The sequence below is a fragment of the Tenrec ecaudatus genome, chromosome 13, assembly GCF_050624435.1.
Source record: "Tenrec ecaudatus isolate mTenEca1 chromosome 13, mTenEca1.hap1, whole genome shotgun sequence".
Taxonomy (NCBI): Eukaryota; Metazoa; Chordata; class Mammalia; order Afrosoricida; family Tenrecidae; genus Tenrec; species Tenrec ecaudatus.
In genome coordinates, this window is record NC_134542.1 from 51,988,620 (window position 1) to 52,003,965 (window position 15,346).

Below are 15,346 nucleotides of genomic sequence, written 5' to 3' on the forward strand. Positions count from 1 at the left end.
CAGTGGGCAATGTCAGCAGCCACTCTGTGGGAGAAAGATGAGGTTTTCTACTCCCATAGAGAGCAAGTCTTGGAAACCTATGGGGCAGTTCTACCCTGTCCTATAGGGTCACCATGAATCAGAATGGACTTGACGGCAGTGAGCAATGTAAGAGAAAAGGAAGAACGGGGGAGAGTACTGGTTCAATAACATGAATGGACGTAATTGACATCAATGTACATGGAAAGGCTGTGGAATTGACAAATGTGTATATGTGTACACACATATTTACTATAATTTTAAAAAGGAAAAAAATAGAGAAGTTAGGTGCTTCTGATAATTATAAGCTTTTATAAGAGGCTGAACCTACAGGGGCGTTGGTGTTTTCTTAAATTCATTGTAGAAGAACAGTTTCCTGAAAGGAAGGCTCTGGTGCTGCTGTTGAGTAAGCTGCTGGGCTGCTAACCACCAGAGGAGTGGTTCAAACCCACCAGTCACTCTGACGAGACATTCGGCCCCTGGCAGGATCGACAGCTCGGAAACCCTGTAGCGTTGCTACAGGCTGGAGACCACTTGATGGCAGTGGGTTGGGTTTTTTGGTTAACAATGATAAACAGCCCTTAAAATAATGTTTTAAATGATGTTTATTTTACTGTAGCCCTCGTGGGAGAAAAAGTGGCAGTTTAATTCCACTGGTTCAACAGTAGTGTGCTTGATTTGGGGTTTTGCAGCACTTCATTCTTGGACCAATACTATTCTAACAAGAACTACTGTATTAAGATCCTAGTAAGATATCCCTAGAAGCCAGGATAAGTGGTGGCCAAAGACAAAATCTCCTATTTCTAGACAACATCTGACCATTCTTTAGTGCCCTCTCCCTTACCCTAATCTTTACTCCTACTAGAGTTTCTTTCAAGTCCACGAGGGCACAATTTTATTCCTTATGTTTGGGTCCTTATTTCTTAGAAAACCATCTCTCTTTTACTCTAAGTAGTCATTAGTAGCTCAATTCTTCATGGCTAGACTTAGTTGGCTGCAGCCATTCCAAGCAGTGTAGGGAAATCCCATGACAAATAAGCACACGTCTATAATCCATAAGCAGGCCAGTTAGCAGCCAGACCCACAGACATTCTGTAATTGTGATCACACTATCTGGAGGCCAAGATGAATTTACTTGCATGTGCGTGTGTGTCTGTGTAAGAGAGAAAGAAGTTTTTGAGAGAGTACAGTTAGTTATAAGGAGCCAACCAAGAGGCAATATCATCGCACAATATACAGCCAAAGGCTTTGTGGAATGAATGACAGTGTAGACCAAGGGAAGGGAATAGCTAAGTATACACTGTGCAGAAATGGGTCAGCAGAAGTGGGGAAAAGAGTAGCAAACCTAGTGCCCTGGCTTACACACTGATCCAATGAAAAATGACTCCAAGGCAACTCATGTATAGATAAGAACTTTTGCTGTTGTTTTACTGTTGGCTGCAGAGGAAAGAGTTAGCACTGCTCCAGGAGAGAAAGACGAGACTTGCTGTAAGGACTTACATCCTGGGGAACCCCCTGGGCAGCTCTAGTCTTTCCGAAGGCAGAATTATGAGCAGTCAGAATGGACTTGATAGCAGTGGATTTGGAGACCATGCCAAGTGTCCTACATCTACTCGCTCTAATGCTGCTAATTCGTCTGCAAAATCAACTACTAGGAGCTCAACATAACAATGACCCATCATCCTGGAGCTGGCGATTTTAACTGATGGGAGCGGTTTCTGAGCTTTATTATAATGCTAAACACACACATGGATATACTAAGACAACACAAAGCTCAGCATTCAGGAAACTGATTAAGGTTGGGACTCCATTATACAAGGAGGTACGCCCCCAAAACTGATGCTCATTTTTTTGTTTTTTATGAGAGGGGATCGGTCCACCAGGTCAGGCTGCTAATTAAGCTTTCTATTTAGAGGTTTCCGAAAAGATTGCAGAACAGTGTGTGACCAAAAAGGCCTGATTTGTGGCAGACAAGAGACTGGTTTTGCCACCTCCACAATGCACCTGCTCATGCAACCATCTCAGTGAGACAGTTTTTGGCAATAAGTAGCATGCCTCTCTTGCCCCACATACCTTACTCCAAACAACTTCTTTTTGTTTTCGCAAATGAAGAGAAACATGAAAGGACAGTGATTTAAGGTCATAGAAGAGGTGAAGAAAAAAATGAGGGAGGTGCTGAGAAGCCATTCAAAGAGATGAGTTTGAAAACTGTTTCCAAGAATGGAATTGCATATTTGATAAATATATTAAGTGTAAATGAGAGTACTTAGAAGGTGATAAGTTGTTTTGTAAAAAGAAAATGTAAATATATACCTTTGAAAAAAACATTTTTTCCATGTTGGCGGGGGGAGGGGGGAACCCTCATATATTTGCTTTCACTCCCATCCATCAATAGAGAAAGATGGGGTAGTGTTGAAATGTGTAATGAAAGTGCTCAGATTGTCTTTTCACTGATAAGCACAATTAGCACAAAGTACAAGCTAGGGACATGGACCATGGGTAGCAGAGTGCTTCCAATGAACCTTAAACTCCCCAGTTAGTAGATAAATGGCCTTGGGCAAGTTACTTAACCTCCAAATAGTAACTTCTTTTTCTAAAAGCAGGCCAATTACTGCTCCTGTCACCAAAGCTGTGATGACAATTAGTGAGACAATTCATGCAGAATGTTTGGTCCTAGAATGTAACTATGCAGTAAGTGGTACAGCGGGCTACAAGTTGGGCTGCCTTCCACAAAGTCAGTAGTTCTGATCTACTATCTGTTCCATAGGTGACAGATGAGGCTTTCTGATTCCAGAAAGACTGAGTAGCCTTGAAAGCCTAACGGGGCAATTCTACTCTGTTCTGTGGGGTCACTATGAGTCAGAATCGAGTTGATGAGTGTGAATTTCTTTTTTCTGAGTTACTGTCATTATTGTTACTACAGAAGCTGCAATAAGAATCAAAAGTCCTTTTGTGCCTGACTTGCTTTGCTTAGCATGATTTCCCCCAGTTCTTCCCATGCCGCTATGTGCCTCATACGTTCATCACTGCTTTTTAGTGATGTGTAGTACTCCATTGTATGTATATACCACAGTTTTTTAATCCAATCGTCAGTTGATGGAAATTTGGGTTGCTTCCAGCTCCTTGCAATTGTGAACTGTGCCGTAATGAACATTGGAGCACAGATGTCTGGCCTTGGTTTGTTTCTTGCCTCTTCTGGGTATATGCCCAGTAGGGGGATTGCTAGGCCATAGGGTAACTCTATTTCCATCTGTTTTAGATATCGCCAGATTGACAGACAAAAGAAAAAGGGGACGGACAATAGAAAAGGGGGTGAAGGGAGACGCCGGATAGGGCAAGATATGACAAAATAATAATTTATAAATTATCAAGGGCTTATGAAGAGGGGGGAGCGGGGAGGGAGGGGGAAAAAAGAGGACCTGATGCAAAGGGCTTAAGTGGAGAGCAAATGCTTTGAAAATGATTAGGGCAAAGAATGTACAGATGTGCTTTATACAATTGATGTATGTATATGTATGGATTGTGATAAGAGTTGTATGAGTCCCTAATAAAATGTTTTTTAAAAAAAGGATCAAAAGTCCTTGTATTTTAGCAACAGAAAACAAGTCTAGTGTATTCAATAAGTCCCTGCATAGACTTTGATATTCATCTTAAAGCTGGGAAGTTTTCAAAAAGTAGAAATTGTTCTTAGGCTCACTCACCAGCTATGAAAAAAATACTACTTTGTAAAACAACATCAAACTGTATATTCCAGGTCTACCTAAAGGGAAGTTTTGCATAGGGTAGTAACTATACTATGAAACAAGTAGAAACCAATGGGCAACTTGTAAGTACTGAAAGGTCAAGCAAGCTTAGAGCTAGACTACACACTCCAGACGCTAGAGGGGCCTGTGGAATTCTGAGAGGAGGATGAGCTGTCACAGAAACCAATGGGCCTGTAACAGTCACAGGAAAGAGGCCAAGGGATTAGTGCTAGCACTGCCTAAGGGATCCATTTCAAAGACAAATTTCTATTTAAAATAAAACACTTGAGGGCATTTTGGAGATCAATGAAAGAATTTGAGTATAGATTCCATACAAGGAAAATATTCATTATAACTATTTTTGAATAAAAAATGATTCTTTTTTGAAATTCACATAGTCATTTATTTTAATATCTTTCGACATAAAAAATAACCTAATAAAAACATCAAAAACTTTCAAATGCATATAAGAAAAGTCAAGGCTGCTTAGCATGACCTGCCAAGATAGTGAACATATCACTTATAGTCCAAACTGAGAAAATGCTTTAAGAAAACGGTAAAAATAAATATCTATGAAGGATTCCCTAGAGCTGCAGTGAGTTATGAGTTACACTGCTAACCACAAGATCAGTACTTCAAAGCCACCAGCCACCCCAAGAAGGAAGGATGAGGCTTTATGCTCCTATAAACTCACAGGGGCAGTTCTATTCTGTCCTACAGAGTCACTATGGCCTTGATAGAAGTGACACCACAGAATGCATAGAATTTTGCTAAACCAACAACCTATTCATTGGAGATTGCAGTTTTTCAACATCGTTAATGGCAACTGGACACCTGGATCTCACCAGATAGAATGCACAGGGGTCAGGTAGAAAGAAATGATGGGGAAGCTCAATAGCATCAGTGAAACAAGGCCAGGGAGCAGCTACAGAACAGACCACTAGTTACTCATATACAATTCAAGCTGAAGCTGAAAAAAATTAAACTAAGTCCATGAACACCATGAATTCAACATGCAGAGAACCCAGTCTTGCTTGCTGAGTCAGAAAATGATGGAACAGTTACTGATAAAGATGTAAGACTACATCCTTTACTGTGAATTATACCTGAACACATTTTTTTAATACTCACAACTGGACTAATAAGTAACACTGTGATAGATGCAGAAAATACTGAGGTTATCCAGGGTTTCATTTTACTTCCTTCCACAACCAACAACCACAGAAACAGCGATCAAGAAATTAAACAATGCAGTGCACTGGAAAATTCGGCCACAAAAGACCTCTTTAAATTGTTGAAAACCAAAGGTGTCACCTTGTGGACTGAGATGCACACCATCAAGGTGCTCCCTGTCATCGCATATGCATGTGAAGGCTGGAAATGATAAGGAAAACAAAAGGAGTGATGTCTTCGAATGATCCCAATGGAAAATCCTGAATATACCAGGGACTGCCAAAATAATTCAAAATCTCTGGGAAGTGCACGTACTTTGGATATGCTGCAGGAGGAACGAGTTCTCAGAGAAGAACATCAAGCTTCGTAAAGTAACGGGTCAGCGCAAAAGAGAAAGCCTCTCAAAGGGATGGGCTGGCACAGTGGTCGCAGCAATGATGTGAGGATGGAGCAGGAGTAGGCAGTGTTTCTCCCTGTTGTACGCAGGGTTGTCGTGGCTCGGAACCCCCTGGCTAGCACCTAACAGCGATGTTCCTTTGGAGTAGGCTATCAGAACTCCATAGAGGAAGGCCAAATAGGTAGTTTGGATAGGATAGATCCATAAGGTCCAGGGGTTAATAACATACGGACCGTAATCACACTTTAGGTGACGAGTAGAGCTATGAGAAGGTACGGGGGATGGGGAGGTGGAGGGCACTGTAGATGAGAATTCTAAGACACTGCACCCTTTGACGAAAGGAGGAATTATGACAGAAGACTATAAAGGAGGATAGAAAAACTAGGAGAGTATAATGAATATAAGCAATAGGGAGAAAGGTATTTTAAAAAGAATGGTGTATCTACTTTGTTAAACAGTGCTAGGAGGGGGAAAAAAGAATCCGTATCAGTGAGTTTAGTGTTCTCAAGATAAAGATGATTCTGGTTTTGCCTACCTAAGGCCGACCTGAGAGGCTAACGAGAGAATAGGAGGATCTGGAGATGACTAGGTATTACATTAAAAAAAAATCTTTCTGGAGGACACAGAAACATGGGCAGTAATAGAGGTGAAGAGAAGTTTGTTTCTGTATTTTAAAGACAGGAGATTGTAGACCTTTGATTAATCAAAGGCATACTGTTCCTAAACATAACAGGGGAGGGGGAAGAAAAATTGAAGGGAACTATCAAGTGGGATGGCAAAATTGCGTTCCAAGTAGAAATGAAGGTGGAATGTAGGAAAGCAGCCTGCATAGAACATCAGAATTGATACCTTTAGGTCAGAGCTATTCACTCATATCCAGCACCCAGGCACACTCAACTTTCTTGTCAGCTTAAAAATAGAGAAAACCCTTCTACCTAAATGAAATGAACTAAACTTAGCTATTAGTAAATATCACCAAAAAAAAAAAAAGCTTACCAAAATTTTATCCTGCTTTGACCTCACTGATGCTCCAAACCACTGGTGGGACTTAAACTCCAATGGGTCGTCCTTGGCATAGTCTCTGTTGCCTGAAAAATAATAATGTGCATAGTGAGGAGGAAAACACACACACACACACACATTGGTATTTTAGAATTTGATGTTTTATCTAGTCAGGTTTTGAAATTGTGTATCTTTAATCAAATACTACATTGGTCACTTATCTCACAAACTTTATATGCATTAGGGATTCTCAACAATCAGGAAAGTAAAACACACAATAACTAAAAAGTGCCCCACAGTGGTGATTACCTCCCTTAATTATCATAAGACAGAAGTGAAAAGGTCACTATAAATGACATTCCCTAGTTACTACATTATTAGGTAATTCCCTATAAAACAGATTTATTGATTCACAGAACTCTCATTTATTTAGGAGTATAAAGTTGTTAATGAAAATATATGGTTATAAAAACTCATTTCATCACAATGGCAGCAAAAGACTAACATGTGTCTCCTAACATTACAAAAATTAGAATCTGGACGATAGGATTTGATGCACAGCTTGAAATAATTAGATGAAGCACTCTACATTTAACTTATAAGTAAAATGAGAAGTGTAAGGTGGTTCCCGATCATTCTCCCAAGGTTTCCACTATTTAAATAAACATTTGAGAGCTCATAAAATTACTCATTATCAGGCACTCATGAGGCATACTGTAGATTTAAAATTTTTAAAAAGAATAAAGATCTTTTCCATGGAAAAGTACTTGACCTAATTAAGTATAAAGCAACAAACAGTATTTGGGGAAAACCAAAACTCAAACCCACTACTGTTGAGTCAAATTGAACTTTTAGTGACCCTTCTGAACAGAGAACTGCCCCACAGGTTTTCTAAGATGTTCAATCTTTTTTTTTTTTATGTTCAATCTTTACAGACAAATACTGCCCCATCTTTCTCCAGGGGAGAAGCAAATGAGTTCAAAATGCTGACTTTTGCGTTAGCAGCCAAGGATTTGCTTAACTACTGTGACACCAAGACCTCCTATTTTGAAAAACCTCAAACCCACTTCCATCTAGTACTGTACCCTTTAACAATATGACAGTAAATGTAGACCAACAGTCTCATTTTTATCACACAGCCATAGAGTATGTTGTTAACCGATCCCCTAAAGTTCCTACAGTTTCAAGTTTAGGAATATTTCTAAATCTGATTTGCAAAACCTTCATAGTCTCTCAAAATCATATCTACTTCCTCTCACAATTACATAAGAATACTTTCTTTGACAAATACGCAAAAAAAATCTCAGCATAATTCCATCTTGGGGAATGAAGTACAGGCTCATTGCTAAGTTAAGATGCTAGAACCTCTGAAAATGGTATATACTAGAAAACTTTATTCTAATAAGTGATTTTCAAGGTCCCAAAGCATATTTTATATGAAAGAGATTTTTCCCCTCGAGGATCCTCAAAATGTCTTTTATTCCCTCTATTTGATTATAGAGGAGTTCTAGGGTGCTGTGGGTTAGATGTTGAACTGGGAACCACAAAGTTGGCTGCTCTGTGAGAGAAAGATGAGGCTGACCACTCCCACTTACATTTATAGTCTTGGAAACCCTAGAAATCAACTTGATTTCTAGTTTTAATTTGAATATGAGAGACCCTATTCATGCATGCATCAACCCATACGTTTGGTACCTCTTCTTGAAGCTTGCTGATTCCAGCATCTTTTATTCTAATAAAATATTTCCCTTCCATATATCTCACTTGTTGCTACCACACTCCCTTTTAAGACATCATTTTATTCAAGCCACCACCTTGCTCAAGAACATCTACTCTTCCCTGAACCATCCATCCTGTCCTAAAGCATCATATGTCTTCAATCACATTACCAAACAAAATAAGCCACATAAAATTAAATGCTCCTTAGAAGTGAAGATGACTAGATGTCATCTCACATACTTTGGACACGTTATCAGGAGGAACAAATTCCCAGTAAGTGGCATCATACTCGGTAGAGTCACTCAAAAAGAAGATGACCCTCAATAGGACAGACAGACACTGTGGCTCCAACAAAGGACTCACACTTAACAACAACTCTGAGGATGGCACAGGACCAGGCAGTGTTTTGTTAAGTTACACACAGGGTCCCTGAGTCACAAACAATTCAATGGCACCCAATTGACAACACAATGGCATCCATATGCATTCAAAACCTAGTGAACAATCTTGAAAAAAAATCCATTGTTTTCAATGCCTTCAACTTCAACAAGGTCCAAACTCAAAGAGTATCACCTCTTCAAGAAGTGTGGTCAATAGGATGTTCTTCTTTGCCCCTAAGAACTTTCCTCTAGATTCCCAAGTCTTAAAATAATGAATTCAACATCAAGCAGAAGTTACACTCAGAGTGAGTAGAGGTGGGTGGAATAAATGAAGCTATTCTTCAAACAAAATGACATCAAGTTCATTCATGACCAGGTGAAAATTGGCAGTTATTCCCAGACCCCCCCTTTCCTTATCAACTATCCTGCTATCCAACATTTTGTATTTGCAACCACAATTTAAAATCTAATGCTTGAACACTGAGGTGCTAGGTGAGGGCAAGGCCAACCTGTGAGGTCTAAGGTTATGTGTCAACCTGGTTAGGCCATTATTCCTACTGGTTTGATGGTTACGTAATACTGTAAACTGATAATTATGTAGGGGAAAATTTGACAGTTATGTAATGATATCAAATTTGGCAGGTTGACAATTCTGTAATAATGTGCTCATCCTCCATTTTCACATAATGGTGACTTTTACATCACAACCTAGTCTTCAGACTTCAACCATGTTGATAAGAGTGGGTGTGCCACAACCCTGAAGATGCAGTCTTCTGAGTCACTGTACCAAGTGTACACATGTTGAGTCACAGCCCTGAGGGCACCATTTCAGGGAATCCTGTCACCCCACAGGCTGCTTGCACTATGCCACCAGCCCTGAAGAGGAAGTGGGGCAGACAGTGCGATAATAAAGCTTCTTTAGGCAACCGACAAGAGAGAATAGATATCTGCCAATAGTTCTACAAAACACTTTGTTGTCAGATGCCATCGAGTCAGTTCCAACTCATCATGTACCACAGAACCAAGCACTGCCCGGTCTGGCGCCATTCGCACAATTGCGCTTACGTTCAAGACCACTGTCGCAGCCCTTGTGTAACTCCATCTTACTCCAAGCGTTCCTCTTTTCCGCTGCCTCTACCAAGCATGATGTCCTTCTCCTGACCACATGTCCAAAGTACCTAAGATGAAGTCTCCCCATCCATGCCTCTATGGAGCTTTCTGGCTGTATTTCTTTGAGGACAAATTTGTTTGTTCTTTTGGCCCTCCTTGGTACCTTTAATACCAGCACCATAATTCATCAATTCTTCTTCAGTCCTTATTCAAAGTCCAACTTTCACGTGCATATAAGGCAACTGAAAATACTTTGGCTTGGGTCACCTAAGTCCTCAAAGCAACGTCCTTTCTTCTCAACACTTTAAAGAGGACTTGTATAGCAGATTCACCCAAGGCAATTTGTTGTTGGATCTGCTGCTTCTTTGAGCACTGAAAGTGGATTCAAGTAAGATGACATCCTTGTCAACTTCAATCTTTCCTCCGTTGATCATGATACTACTTACTGGTCCGTCGTCAGGATTTTTGGTATTCTTTATATTGAATGGCAATCCACACTAAAGGCTGCAATCCTTTATCAGCACATGCTTGAAGTCTTTCTCATTTTCAGCAAGCAAGGTGGTGTCATCTATATGTCACAAAACACTATCTGCATATCACAATATATCACTATCTGCATATCACGATATATCTTAGAGATTTTATTTGCTGATCGCCCAAAGAAAATAAAGGGGGGGACCCTATCTTACATGATAAAAAAATTGAGGAGGAGCTGTCCTGTGTAATGTAAATTAACATGAGACTTCTTAATATCACTTAGAAAACTATCTAAGAAGGAAAATGCTGCTGCTGAAACTTGAAGTTAATTGGAAAGTAAATGAGCACAGACTGGAAAACATAATATCTGTTTTGACAACCTCTTAAAATTTGTCATCAGCATTTGATCAAGCTCCTCCAAGTGAATGCCGAGCACAGTGAACAGAGCAGACTGTCACAGCTTCAGACCCTGTCTCCTTAGTCATCAACTCGTGTCATTTCCTCTAAATTGAATATCAATACACAACATGCTGGAACATTTATTTTTATGAGATACAAAGTTACTCTACAACTAATTTTCTCCCCTTCTTTTAAAGTCTAAATTATATCTTTTGGAACAACAAGATCATGTCATCTTTTCTGAAAAGCCCAAAGTCAAGAAAAATTTCAATGCATTATCAAAGAAAAACTAAAACTGTAAGAAGATATTAGTGTTTTCAATCATTTGGTTCCCATCCATTATTACATGACTTCAAGGAAAACTGAATTTAAAACCTTAGAGAATTTAGCTTTTTGCTAAAACAAAAATGGTGCTTCAAACAATATTGCCCTACATTCAGATTAATTTGCAGGCTCCTTAAGTGACTTTTCACCTAAACATTACAATCCTACTCAATCATACTTAAGAAAAAGCTCCCAATATATCTTACTTATGTGTGATATACTGACAAGTCAAAGGAAGAAATATCCCTGAATATTCATTAAATATAAAAAACATGGCCATCCCATATATCTACACATTAGAAATGTTACAAAGAGGCAGATCTGACTTTACAAGAGAAAAGCAAATTTATTATATAAGATAATTTCAGAGAATTACAAATGCTATGAAATAAAATAGAATAGCAAGAGAAAATGATGATGGGATGATTGATAAGTTTCTGGTACTCTATTGTATTTTAAATTAACATTATTGTTACAAACAAAATTTTTAAATGGAGAAAAAAGATATGTGCATCTACTAGTAATAACTAGATAAACTTTTAAAAATCTACTCAATGAAGTACCATTAATAAAAAGGAGGGAAATATTGATACACATCATAACAGGGGAAAACTGCAAAAAATTGTAGGGAAATGTCAATATATTTTAACTCCATTATCCCATAGTTTTTAAAGGTTCCTTGTATGTGAATATGCTAAGTGGAAGAAGCCTGAGATAAAGATGACAAACTATATAATTACACAAATATAGGATGAGGAATAAACAGAAACAGAGTAACTTAGGGCTGGAGGTGAGAACTGGGAGTGACCAGGGAGCCCTGGTGGTGCTCTCAGGTAAGTATTAAACTGCCAACCCTAAGGTCTATGGTTTACACCTGCCAGGTGCTCCACAGGGGAAAATTGAGGCCCATCTGTAGACAACTGGACATCCCCTTACAGAAGGGTCGTGGGGAAGAGACGAGCCAGTCAGGATGTAGTATAGCAATGATGAAACATATAACTTTCCTCTCGTTCTTTAATGTTTCCTTCCCCACACCCCACTGTCATCCCAATTCTACCTTACAAATCCGCCTAGACCAGAGGATGTACACTGGTACAGGTAAGAACTAGAAACACAGGGAATCCAGGACAGAAAAACCCCTCAGGACCAATCATGAGATTGCAATACCAGGAGAGTAAGGTAAAAATGGGGGAGAAAGGGAGAACTGATCACAAGAATCTACATATAACCCCCTCCCTGGGGGACAAACAATAGAAAAGTGGGTGAAGGGAGACATCAGACCATATAAGACATGAAAAAATAATAATAATTTATAAATTAGCAAGGGTTCATGAGGGAGGGGGTATGGGGAAGGAGGGGGGAAATGAGGAGCTGATACCAAGGGCTCAAGTAGAAAGCAAATGTTTTAAGAATGATGATGGCAACAAATGCACAAATGTGCTTGGCACAATGGATGGATGGATGGATTGTGATAAGAGTTGTACAAGTCCCAGGATAAAATGATTTTTAAAAAAAGATTAATATCCTTGATAAACATGTAAAGGGTCTCTATGAGTCAGAATTGGCTCAATGGCAGAAGGATTTTAATCAATGGGTACAGATTTCATCTTAGAGTGACAGAAATGCTACAAAATTAGATTACGGACATAAGTCTAGTAGTCTATGAATATGTGTGTGCATAATTACATATCACTGAGTTCTACAGGTGAAATGGGTAGATTTGTGGTATCTTGGTCAAGCTGTTGTGGAAAGGGTAAAGCTATCAACAGATAGGAATGTATGTACATTACAGATTCCTTTTCAAAATAAGCAAATGCTTCAATAAAATAACAGACCATAAACACAGATAAAACAATAAAAACATAGCTTCTAAGAATAAAAGACTGTAGAAATAAAAATGTAAACAAGACACCATTTTGATCCATCATTCAAACTGGATTTGAAGACAGATTACATCACTGTTTTCCTATCTAGCAAATGCAAGAGGGCTTCGAAACGTTCACTGAAAATGAAATTAAAAGATGATGGAATTTTTCTACAAACTTTTTGAACGCCCCTCATATTTATTTCTATACTTTTGGTGTATTACAACCACAGTGAACAAAATCAAATACTCTGTCCCCTCCTACCAGCAGGATGGTTCTGCTGGAGCCCAGCACAAAGCAGGCCTTTAGAAAACATTCACTGCTTTATCAATGAGGGTTTGTTTCCTTCTCAGGAAGAGAAGGAAAGAATCCTGAAAGCATTTCACATTTCAAAACAAAAACTCTCCACTAACCTTAAAACCGAAAACAAAGCCAACATTAAGTCTTGTAACAGAATGGGAGGAGTAGGGTTAAAGTGGACAGGGAATGAGGAAGGCTTGAAAGAGTCATCTGAGTTTAACTTTGTAAAACAGTCAATGTGTTAAAACCTCTTAACTGTGTGAAATTTAGTCAATTCATAAGGAAGGAGTTGAATTGATTTTTATATATTCATATTGATTTCTAAATTAACTGCTAGCTTTCTAAATGTATAATTCTATGTCAGGGACTACAGATTATATCAGGAAAAACCTTTTCACCCAAAAATTAATACCTGGAGTATTTGTTATTAGTAAAGGGTAGGTAACCATTTTTTCTATTGTTTTTAACTCTCTATAACTATCAAGGCTGATTTGAGTATAAAAATACCTAGTCAGAAAATTTAAAATGAGGAAATTAAGTTGGAAGCTTTAGAGTCTGCCTAGTCATATTAATTACAATGAGATAAAATTGTATGGCACAGAGGCCAGAGACTAGCTGAAAGCTTTATATTCTCTATTTAAATGCCAGAGGAGCCCCAGTGGTGCAACGGCTATGTGTTGGGCTGTGGTCCACAAGGACTGCAGTTCAAAACCACCAGCCACTCCTTGGGAGAAAGACAGGACTTTCTACTCTGTAAACAGTTACAGTCTTGTTAACTCCAAGGGGCAGGTCTCCCCTGTCCTCTAGGGTCACTATGACTATAAGTCAGTGTTGACTCCATGGCTGTGATCCAAAGGGGTATGAAGAAAGAAAGCAGAGGGTGCCCGGTTATCAGAAAGAAAAGCACCTGGGGTCTCAAAGATTTATCTTAAAACAAGCAGCCATCTAAGTGAGATGTCCAGCCTGTATGATCCAAGAATTGTATTAATAAAACCCAAATCCAGGGGAGGGAATGGTATGAGCTTAAAATCGGAATAGTGTACAGAAGGCTGCAAATGTCAGTGAAAGCCCACAACCGAGTCCTGCATGCAGAGTAAGCCTCTGGTGAGTCACCTCTGACTACAGAGATGCACCCGTCCTTGATTTTAGACAGGGTGCACTGTAGGGTGGGCTATTGCAACTGTACAGCTTGTCAATGATCTCCCTCTTGATCCAACGTATAATTGCTTCAGTTTTTAATATTTTCTGCTGTCTTTCCAATTGTGGTTTTTCTGTTTCATTCTGTCACTGTTGGGCCATTTCTTTGCACTTTGTCTCGGTTTTGCATCTTTTTCCATACAATCCAGATTAGGTAAAACTATAGAGACAACAACTGGATTAACATATTCAGAGGGACATGGCAGGGGAGGCTATGGGAAAGGGGAAGCCATCCAAATCAAGAAAAAATGTCCTCCAATGGACTGTTAAGATGTTACACAACTCTTATGAGTATGACTGAATACTGAAATGTGTGTATGAACTGTATGTGCGAAAATGTTAAATATAAACTAATCATATATGATTGTGGTATGGTATTACATATTGGTATTCAATTTATTTGGCGTCAAGTTATAGCAGGCACCAGACATTATTCTAGACCTCGAAGTTCTAGCAGTGAACAAGAAAAAAAACTATCATCAGGAACATACATCTTAAATGAAAGAGCTACTAACTAAATAGTAAAATAATAAATAATACATAGTAATGTATAAGAAATATGTTAAATAAATTAAGAGTATTATAGAATAAATTTCTACAAAAAATAAGATAAGTACATTAAGTTCATAGGAAAAGATCTCTGAGAGATTTACAGTATTGGACTATTGGGAAGGAGAAATTAGGTGCCTATTGTTATATTTAGCATGTTTCTATTTATGAGGTATTTTTGTTGTTTTGTTTTAATGAAAAGATGCAGTCATGTACCAAAAAACTTGCATTCGGGCAACTTTTTAAACGCATTTAAGACTGTGATCCCATAAGATTGTAATAGAATTTGGAAAATGGTGTGTCAAATATAAAACAGCTTCTCACACACAACACTTAAGTCTCCTACCTCTTGTATACAAAGTGATTGTGCTGCCAATCATATAATGATACAGTACCTGTATTAGTCTATTCTACAAATCACGAGTCACAATAAACATCTATGTCAATGGCTGTGTGAAACTTATACATGTGAGAAATTTATATCAAGAAAAAGGCTCACACAGTTGTAGTAGTGAGTAAGTCTAACTCCAGGCAGGTTCCAAGTCTGTGGGTCAGATGTTAGACTGGCGGCTTCTCCTATTCTGAGTTGTTACATGGATTAAGTAACCCAAGATTACAAGAAGGCAACAGGCTGGTGGCTCAGGGGCAGATGAATCTCAAGTCATGAGGTAGGGAGGGGGCGGTTGTGGTTGG

At 38.8% G+C, this 15,346-nt stretch overlaps 1 protein-coding gene across 1 annotated transcript in view; it reads right to left on the bottom strand.

The window, feature by feature from the left end:
* The window catches only part of ITGAV (integrin subunit alpha V), a 105,830-nt gene that overhangs the window by 65,219 nt on the left and 25,265 nt on the right, over nucleotides 1-15,346 (bottom strand). The window contains exon 3 of the mRNA XM_075529823.1: nucleotides 6,328-6,419. Within this exon, the coding sequence (XP_075385938.1) occupies nucleotides 6,328-6,419 (92 nt within the window). The remainder of the gene's footprint in view (nucleotides 1-6,327; nucleotides 6,420-15,346) is intronic.